Source organism: Panthera uncia, chromosome B4 (assembly GCF_023721935.1).
Source record: "Panthera uncia isolate 11264 chromosome B4, Puncia_PCG_1.0, whole genome shotgun sequence".
Taxonomy (NCBI): domain Eukaryota; kingdom Metazoa; phylum Chordata; class Mammalia; order Carnivora; family Felidae; genus Panthera; species Panthera uncia.
Genome location: NC_064809.1, coordinates 22,656,587 through 22,667,083, shown reverse-complemented (window position 1 = coordinate 22,667,083; position 10,497 = coordinate 22,656,587). Strand labels below are relative to the sequence as shown.

Below are 10,497 nucleotides of genomic sequence, written 5' to 3'. Positions count from 1 at the left end.
TGCCAGGGTGAATAGCAGACATTTTGGTCCACTTAAAAGTGGGATGAGGGAGTGGAAATTGACATATCCCTCACGAGTGCAAAGCACTGCACACCGGCACAAAGGTCCATGCACTATGCTACCCTTTTGTCACTTCTAGATAAGGTTCCAAGCAGCATGTGCAGGTACGATGTTCAGTCACCGAGACTAGGTTATTGAAACTCCAAAAGATAACAGGCCTACGTATAGATGTATTTACAAAAAAAATGAAAATACTCTCGTACTCCAAATCAATGTTTGTGATTTATTATTGCATGCTTATCACCAGAAAAAAACATTTTACTCAAAACATTTTTATATGAATTGATTTTGTATTAGTTTTTCCACATGATTCTTTAGGACGTCCACATCAGCTGCACAGACCTGGTACTCCATCTTCTCTTGCTGCTTCATTCTTTCTAATAAAGCTTCATGAGGTGGAGGTAATGCGTTGTATGAACTCAGTAAATAAAGCTGGCTTGACGAAGTATGGTTGATTTCTTTAATCTTTAAAGCCTGCATGATAGCAGGTGCAAACTTTGAGTAATGAGCTGTAGACGCGACAATCACTGGGCAAGTTTTGTCTCGCATTCTGTCCGCAACCACTTTTGCGACCGCAGTGTGTGGATCCAGAATATACCCTGAAGTACTGTAGGTGGAATGAATAGCGGCAAGGCACTCTCTCTCAGAGCACCAGTCGGCTACAAAATCCTGCTGAAGTTTCTCGACTAGCATCTTGTCGATCTGGAAGTGCTGCTGCTCTTCTAGTTGATTAAATAATTTTGTCATTAACCCTCCATCTTTATTAGCCATCATGTGTAAATGTCGTTCCAGGTTCGAAGCTTTAAGAATATCTATTGATGGTGAAAAGGTAGGAGTTATTTTTCTTTCCCTCAGATCATAATGTCCTGTTTTTATAAAATCAGTCAGAACATGGTTCTGATTAGAGGCACAAATAAATTTTCGAATAGGGATTCCCATCATTTTGGCGTACACTGCTGCTAAAATGTTACCAAAGTTTCCTGTGGGAATACAGACATCCACCGGGCTTCCAAAAGAAATAAATCCTTGGCTAACAAGATCAAGATATGCAGAAGCATGATAAACTACTTGGGGAAGCAGTCGGCCCCAGTTGATGGAATTAGCTGAACTTAAGATAGTTCCATGTTCCATAATAAGAAAGCCAGTAAAGTCAGAATCTTTAAAAATTCTTTTTATAGCTGTCTGGCAAAAATCAAAATCTGACTTGACACCCACTGCCCACCCATTTTCTTTCTGGCTGCCAATTATTTGTGCTTTTTGAAAATCACTTACTCCATTTTCAGGGAAAAATGTGGCCACGGCTATTCTTTGCTTGTGATTCTTATTAATACGACTAAAACCATTTAAGACCGCGCTGCCCGTGTCTCCTGACGTAGCTACAAGTATCATATAATTGCAGCTTGGTGGAATACAGTGTGCAAACAGATGAGGCAGAAGCTGTAAAGACAAATCTTTAAATGATCCTGTTGGTCCATGAAACAGCTCCAGGATGAACTGGTTGCCTGAAAGGTGCCTGACAGGGGCGATTTTTGAGCAGGCAAAGTTTTCCCCATAAGCAGTTTCAATCATTTCTCCCAATCTGGCAGCAGGTATGTCAGCAGGATGTATACACTTTTCCAATAGTATTTGTGCTCTTTCTATGTAGGTTGCTCCTACTAGGCTTTTCCACTCCCTACAGTTTAATTTTGGAAACTCCTTCTCAGGAACGAAGAGTCCACCATCAGAAGCTAACCCCTCAATCACTGCTTCACTAAAGAATTTTGTTGAGACCTTCTGCTCGCAGTCTTTAGGCCAATTGTGTCTTGTTGAAATGAATGTTTCTGAGTCCACATCTTGGTATCTTTTAACTGCATTAAGCACTTTGTCAGCTACCTCCTCTGGGGAAGCCCCACTTTCACAAAAAACACGGGTATCGTACCATTTCTTATAATACTGTCTTCTAAATTTAAGTAAGTCTTTCATAGATGTGCCAGCATTCTGACCTACAATCCTATCTACTTTCATGAATTTTAAACGACTGACTAGATCTATTAGAGGTACGTCCAGGTATACAATTATCCCATTTTTCTTCAGATGCCACATGCTAGCATCATGCATTGGATTGGACCCAGTAAGGGAAATCACACTTCCAGATGCAGAGAAGTTTAACACAGCTTTTCCTTCCTCTTCTAAAAATTGCTCATTACCAACATCCTGTAATTTTTCAGACACACTCATATTCCAGGTTTTTTCAAGGATATCATCATCCACATCTATGACACAACAACCTAGTTTCTGACCTATTATTCTGCCTACTGTTGTTTTCCCAGCACCAGGAGGTCCCATCAGGATAATATTTTTGTCTCCAACAAGAGAGCGGGTTGAGTGCCATGACTTCCTGAATTCTGCAAGTGCAAAGGTTCTTGAAAGAAACAGCTGCACATGTTTATCCGTTCTAACATGTACACTAGGAAAACATTTCTGGGCTATTTGTTTCAGATGCGGACATCGGTTAAAGTGGAGCATTCTCTTTTCACTTTTCTGCCCAAGTCAACCTAAAAACTGGCTTTAGCCCTTTTCAAAACATAAAAACAAAAAAGACATTTGGTTACCAATTTCAACGGACTTAAAGTCCCAACAGGACTGAAAATAACCATGTCCACTGTACATAAACTGTTTAGAAATCTTTCAAATGTATGGGACATTTAAAAAGTACTTAAACCCAAATTCTCAAATATTACAGATATCCTCTTAATAATCTTTTCGATCTCAAGACTGAATCATCAAAGCTTTAGAAATTTGTAACTATAAGCAACACTTTATTCAGAAAATGCCTTATCATAGAGGCTTTAAAACACACACACACACACACACACACACACACACACACACACAATCAGAGTAGTAGTTCTTTTCCTCTAATGAAAATTGTTTCTTGGTTTATAACCCATATAAACAAGGATTATTTGGAATGCTATTTACTTGCAATTCACAAAAGCTGAGTAATATTCTTCATATTTCTCTTTAGTTGTATGAGCATGTAGACAGACTTATAAGTTTCTTATAAAATTCACAACAGGAAAGCAGGCTAAAATATTTGCTTACAAAACACTTAAATAACTTCCCAAATGATAGGGCAAAGGTATGACATTTTTTTGTCTTATGTGTCTTTTATATGCATATTGTAAAAGATCATCCTTACATACTTTTCATATTGAAGACTTTTAAAAAGCTAAAATGAAAGGTATAATATTATGCAAATAGTTAAGAAAAAATTGATAATTAACAGCAAAGTCAAAGGCTACGTATCTATAACCTTATCTGCATGAAACTGTCACTTTTGTTTCTGTCCTCTAAACATGATTAGTGGAGAGACTTAACTCAAATTCCAGACTCTACAGTGATAGCAAAAAAAAAAAAAAAAAAGCCTCAGGAATGCTTCCAGTCATGAGAGAAAATAATTATTCTGGCATGCAGAGCAGCTCTGCAATTCCCCACGCTAGTCAGATCCCTGTCTTTGGAAATATACTCACCATTAAAACATGAATATAAGCCATACAAGTCAAATTCTTAGTCGTGTGCAAAATGCAATTTAGGAACTGCTGCAATGTTCATGTAAATTCACTACAGGAGTTCTACAGACATGTAGTGGGGCTTTTCACACGTTCCACAACTAAGCCATATTAAATATTAGGTGGTATGTTTAAATATGTTCTGAAAACTTTCAATCATTTACTACTCTGATTATCTGTAATACTGTGTTCTGTAATTAAACATTTAAACCACTTTAAACTAACACCGAATTTAACTTACAAGTTAAATTAGAACTGTCAAGAGAAGCATTACATTTCCTTATTTGGCTTTTCAGCTTGTATGTGCTGACTTGTAATTTCCACTGACTTGTAAATATATGACACACAGGAACCAATCTTAGATGAAGAGTTTGTTGATGCTGAGGCAAAGTCAATCTTAGCAAAAAAAACGGAGTCTATAATAGAAAAATTTTCAAGTTAATCATCACTGCATACAATATTATAAAATTCCACACATAGACTGGTCTATTATTAAGATATCTACCTAAAAATTTTAAAGTATAGACAAATAATCAATTGACCCCTTTCCCGTTTCCCCAAATCTATTATTAAAAGATTAAGATACTTTTTTCCAATATCTGTGTCTTACAAAAGAAATTTTATTAAACCGTACTGAAGGAATTTTTTCCACCAAGCAATATGAAAGAGTAATATTACCAAATAATAACAAATGTACAATCTTTCACAATGACACCTAAAATTTTCATTTCTTAACTGGATGTTTAGTGATGACAGAAAAATTTAAATCTGTGGCCTAAAGCTATAAAATGAGTGTTTGAATTTCTCTTGTCGGTTGTTTTATCCACCTGAATCACTACATGATTTGTACGTAATGATAACCTACTGTAAAAAGTGCAAATAAAGTGTCTGCCACATACAGGTACCTCTTGGCTACTTAACTGAGCTTATAATAAATTCAAAGCACATATCACAGTGGCTGGCACATAAGAATATTCTCATATATGGTAATATTAATTACTGCCATGCAGAAACAGTGGACCAAAATCATTTAATTTGAATCAGAATACCTAGACTCAAGGCTAAGCATATTTTTTTACGGTCTGGTTAGTTTATAAACCTTCAGAGAAAATAATGGTACTTATCCATGAATCAAGAACTGTTTTGCTGTGCAGTCTAATTCTCTTCCTGTAGTAAACCAAGGACCAGAGAACTGTACACTTGAGCCATTTCAGCAATCTCTTTTATTGAACTGTATTCTAGTAAAGTACTTTAACACTAGTTATTTTTCCTGGAGGAGAGAACACTAGGTGTTTTGAAGGCACTTTATAAAATAACCTGATTAACCTCCTATTCAGGAGGCTTTGGCTTATGACATCACAGTGTGTGTTCTTTTTTTTACTTCCCAATGTGTAATTTTCTGATGTCCGTATTAGCAATCATTCTAATATTACCTGAGTAGCTGGTTTGTTTTTATGAACATTAAATCTTTTAACTGATCTTCTCCACTTTGTGTTGGTTACTACAATGCTCACCATCAACTATTAAAAGTAGAAGACTGTAACACAAACATTATGCATCATTCATTCACCTTATCTCTTGTAACCTGAGTTTTCCTTTACTTTATATGAATTAAAAATAGAAAATTATGACAGTTCAATTTAATTCTGTATCAGTATTATTTACTGATACAGTAGCAGAAGGGAGTTGTTAAGGGCTAGAATATGTAAACAAATAGTATTACTGTTAAAGAAAAATAAAGAAGATGAATTCTATTTTAAGTAACATACTGAATTTTGTTTTATAACATTTTAGCCTCAAATTAATTTTAGGGCTTCAACATCCATTGTAAGCCAGCCAAAAGGCAAGATGAATAATACCCACACTATGTAACTTCCATCTGGAAACTAGGTTTACTTAAGAGTAATATAGTCAATTCTTCTTATTCATGGTAGTTATATTCTATAAAGTCACCGTGAGTACTAAATTAGTGAATATTGAATATTCTCATTGTTCCTAGGGGAAATACAGGGTTAGGTTCCTGTGAGCCTCTAGTCACCTTTTTGCCAACTGATCAATATATAACCTTGTTTTATGTCTCTGTTTAAAGACATTTTATATATTTTTTATATTTTTAATATGTAATTTGTACATATATATGCTTGATTCAATACCACTGAACAGCCAATAGTACTCTAACTTATGCCTGGATGAAACTTATCTAACGCACATTTTATCTGTTAGGTGCATCATAGCCTTATTGCCTTAGGAACACTAAGCACACTTCAGCCCTCTGGGGGCCATTGTAAACATCAAAAATCACTAACTAGAGGCACAGAAATGTGAAAAATGTGGCACTAAATAGAATGGGAGGAGGACACTTGTTGGCCGTATTTGAGCTGAAACCAGAAGGCAGACAGCATCACCTTGCTTGACCTCAGCTTGGAGCACGTGCATCAGGAGACTCCTATCTTTCGCCACAGTGCGTGTGTCCGTGAACGAATGCACAGGTTCTACAGGTAATTACCTTGGGGTTATAAATAAATTCTAGCGAGCAGAATTCACAAATGTCGAACCTGCAAAAAGTGAGGATCAACTGCATATCATCCTCCTTTTTGACTCAAAGCCATGTTGTGACACTGCAAAGGCAACAGACAAAACAATTTCCAATTAAATGGAAGTCAACTACAAGAGTCAGAAAACAAAAGCAGTATTTAGACCAAGTCACTTGGCTATAAAGTACTCAGGTTTTACTATCCCAATATCCTGAAGTATTTTTTGCAGAGCCACGTTCCTCATGAAAATATTTTAGTCCTACTCTCTAACTCCTCAGAGGATGGAAGACCAGCACATTATACAGTAATACTTTTTAAGTAGGTTTTCCTACTAATCACTTAGAGTGGGGCTTTTTGATCCACTAATTCCACTGGCTACTTTCTAGACATAATAGACACCTGCCATTCAAACAGACAAATGAAAAGGCAGTAATGTGTCAGTGTCACAGCAAGAACTTTAAAATACAAAAACACAATGTCCACATGGACATAATGATTCATGTACTCTTTGATCTCAAGACGCAAAATTTAACAATTTTACTGTGGCAAGCTGATCAAAACTGAATAAAGAATTCAAGGGAAAAAAAGTAAAGAAATCACTTTTTAAATCACTTTCAAATTATTTCCCATAAATGCTAATAAGCTTACATTTTTTAAACCAAAAACCATATTAATTTTCAGCAACCTATGTACAGTGAAGTTTTCCTAAGGTCACACTAGATGACTGCTCATCAATTAAAATCATACCCATTATCAATTTTTACTTCCAGAATGGTTGAGAAGAATTTTTCAATTCCATTATAAAATTACCTAGTTTCCAATTCCTCTGGGAAATCATCAAAATCCTATTTAGTCAGGATGATTTAGCATTTCTCACTCATTTAAAACATACTATTCCAAAATAAAACATAAGACACAGCACTTTAAAAATTATTTTATGATGAGAACTGGCTATAGTTCAATAAACTTCTGAAAATATTCATGTCTTGAGTATGCTTGTCACCCTATATTAATGCAATCTAAATTTCTCAGAAGAATGACTAATCCAGTCCATTGTCTTAAGAAGTAAGACATCCTGATTTTTTAAAATTCTTAAAAATGACTGCATTTTTACAGCAATAAATCGTTTCCCAATACATAATTTAAAAAATGCAAATATACTGAGACATAAACTAATCACAGGTGGTAAAATTCCGCTCTGGAACACTGAGCAAAAATCTTCTCATATCAAGTCTTTGTGTCAGTCAGCTCCTAACTTACCTAGAAATAGCAAGGTGGAAAGGGTGGAAGGAACATACACTCCGGTGCCCTGTTGTAATCACAGGGCTCTTATAATCAAAAGTGGAATTTACAAGTTCAACCCTCATCCTTGCCCCTATTTAGTATCAAAGCTGATTAAGTCTTTCCTGTGGCTACTCTTTTGCTGTTGGATATCCTCTTAATGGTCTTGAGTATTTAATTCAAGACTTCCTAAGTATCCTTTTAAACTCTGTAACTTAGAAGTATTACAAAGAATATCTCTTACACAGGGTTTATTTTCCTCCTCCTTGTCTTATTTATATTCCCACCTATGCCCATTTTATTCATCTAAGTAAGTTAGATTAATCTTTAGCAAAAAAACTCAAATTTGTATGTACAAGCATTTATAGCAGGGGTCTGTGCAAACCATAACCCACAGGCCAAATCTGTGCAAAACCTGGATAATTAAGTTTTTTGTAAATTAAGTTTTATGGGAACACAACTTTACTTATTTATTTGTTTTTTTTTTTGTAAATTAAGTTTTTTTGTAAATTAAGTTTTTTGTAAATTAAGTTTTATGGGAATACAACTTTGCTTATTTATTTGTTCACCTGTTTAGTATTGTCTTTGGCTGTTTTTGAGCTACAACAGTGGAGTTGAGCAGTTTTGACCAAAACCATTCAGCATGCAAAGGCCTAAAATATTACGTAGCCCATTATGGAAAAGGTTCATGACCTCTGACAATATATCAGTACTAATTCTTGGCGGGCATACTGGACACAGATATTTTCTTTAACAGTATTGCTATTTTGAGGGAATTATAAAAAACAGAAATATATTCTTTGTAAATATGTTTTCAAAAGGCAAGCAGAATTATAGACCAAGGATCTAAGGGAAAAAAGTTCCTTTCTAAATGATTTAACAATTTCATCAAGACTGTAAACTAAATATACTATAGTGAGATCAAATTGTTTGGTATTTTTAAAACCACAATAAATACATTGTCTTCTGTGAAATTACTGTATTTGGTAACACCAAAGAGTCAGGACTGTAGCTAAGGTCGGTTGGTACTAACTGGAGGTAACAGGCTTTACACTTACTGGCTCTTTTAGGAACTGAATAATATAAAACATCCCAAAGTGTTTCTTCATTAGAATATTTATAAGCTTTAGGCCAATGACCATCCATTGGCTAATGGTGTTATCGTTAGGAGTCCTTAGTTCAAAGTTTAGTATGTATTCTTTAGAAAAAGATTTTTTCTCTTTATACATGCTAAGCAAAAAGAACCCCCACCCCCCAAAAAAACATAAAGGGGAAAGGAAAAGGACAAAGTGGTATATACACACAGAAAAAAAAGTTTTAAAAAGTAGAAAATCTGATGTGAACAGGAGCATCATTTCCAACGTGTCACCCATCTGAAATAAAATGTTAAACACACGGGATAAAGATAAAAACCTGATTAACTGGATAAGAAAAAACTAAATGTATTCTTATCTAATGAAATTCACTAAAAGTCCCAAATGATCAGCACCTACATACTCTGCATAGCCTTTTAAGTAGGAATTAAAAGGTTAATGAAGCAATCGTGCTGTTTTTCTCTCTCCCAGGAGCACCCTGGCAGTGAGCCGACCCACACTGGTGTTGTCTTTTATCTCTGACCGTCTTTATTCCCTGTGGGCAGTGGCCTCTGTAAGTTTGGTTCAAACCAAATAACTTATTTCCCAAATCTTGCCAAAATGCCTTTTAGAGACTCGGGGTGGCAAAGGCTTCTATATGAATTTCTTTCAGCAATCTTACGTGAATAGGCTTATGGAAGACCAGGCGGTTCAAAACGGAATAAAACCTTTTCTGAGAAGACAGTATCAAAAAAGGGACAGCAACCAATCAATCAAACAAACAAAATAAGCAAAAATTCAAGGGCCCGTTTAAAAAAGCTTCCCCTTCTGGTTTAGGCTGCTGTTTTTAAAAACAGCCAGTCCACACGTCGGTGGAGTAATACCTAAGAGGAGGGACCCAACTAAGAGGTAAACGGGCGGAGCAGAGAAGCAGCGAGACGCAGGAGAAAGAGGGAGGCTGGGGAGGACCTCAGCGCGACAGGTGGATGGGCGTAAGGCGGGACGTGGGCGCGCACTCCCGCAGGTGGTGAGCAGGGCAGCCGAGCGAGCTCCGGGCAGCCCAGGCAGAAGCAGCGGGGAAAATGCGCCCAGACACAGTTGATATCACAACGGAGTAGCGGAAAGGGGAAGAAACGAAAAGGGGAAAGGCATGCGATGGGAACGGACCGGTTTCTACAGTTTCCCTTTCTTTCTCCTCAAATCACTCACCAAGAAAATCACACTGAGAAGACTGGGGGGAAAGGAAAGAAAATGGGAAGGAGCGTTCAGGAGCCGCCACTGCCGCCTCGGGACGGACTCCCACACCTCGGGGCCTCTCCCCGGCTCGCCCACGGCCCAGGCCCGAGGCCCTCGCTAGGCCTGATCCGCCCCCAGCCCCGCGCTGCGGTCTCTGCGCCTGCGTCTGTCAGGGAGGGCCTGCGCGCCGGCGCGCCACACCCACGCCCCGAGCTACCTCACGCCGAACACGTGACTAGCTGTCCGCGCTCCACCTATGTGAGTCCTCCCTGCTCCTCAGGCTTCTCCCCACCCACCCCGTCCAGCTCTCGGCGAAGGCCTTACGTCAGCCTGGCCTCAGCGGCTCGCCCCCCCGCCGCCGAGATTGGCGCCTGCGCACGAGAGCCTTATTGTGTGACGCTTGCGCAGGAGCTACGCTTCCCTACGGTCTGCAGTGGAGCGTGTTTTCCTCTCCAAATATGCAGACAGAAACGAGCAGTGTGTTTAAGTAAGGGGACGCCATTCAACTCATTATTCCCAAAGGCACATATAAACAGTGGTTTCCATATTGAACTTCTCAAGCAGAAGAACTGCAGAGGGAAGAAAACCTAGTTTGCAGGGCTGCCTTTTACTTCCACGTAGCCTAGCAACTGTTACCCAAGCAACCACGCCGTCAACAACGCTAAGCAACCCCTAGAGAATTAGAAGGGCTATTTTATTTTCTTCCCAAGAGAGGACTGCTGACAGGTCAAAGGGGAATTAGGTGAAAGAGAGAAACCTTAG

General features: G+C 37.9%; 1 protein-coding gene across 5 annotated transcripts; it reads right to left on the bottom strand.

Moving 5' to 3' along the window:
* Positions 1-263: 263 nt before the first annotated feature.
* On the bottom strand, positions 264-10,076 carry THNSL1 (threonine synthase like 1). Of its 5 annotated transcripts, none has more exons than XM_049624717.1 (4): positions 10,060-10,076; positions 6,167-6,229; positions 3,853-4,027; positions 264-2,613 (listed from the first exon to the last, which is right to left on the bottom strand). In XM_049624717.1, the coding sequence occupies exon 4, from the start codon at positions 2,563-2,565 to the stop codon at positions 334-336; it is 2,232 nt and encodes a 743-aa protein (XP_049480674.1). In that variant the 5' UTR covers positions 2,566-2,613; positions 3,853-4,027; positions 6,167-6,229; positions 10,060-10,076; the 3' UTR covers positions 264-333. The 5 variants fall into 5 exon arrangements, with proteins under 5 accessions (XP_049480674.1, XP_049480672.1, XP_049480671.1 ...); XM_049624715.1 differs by lacking the exon at positions 10,060-10,076 and adding an exon at positions 9,709-9,790; XM_049624714.1 differs by having other exon boundaries at positions 3,853-6,229; positions 10,060-10,074.
* Positions 10,077-10,497: the final 421 nt, after the last annotated feature.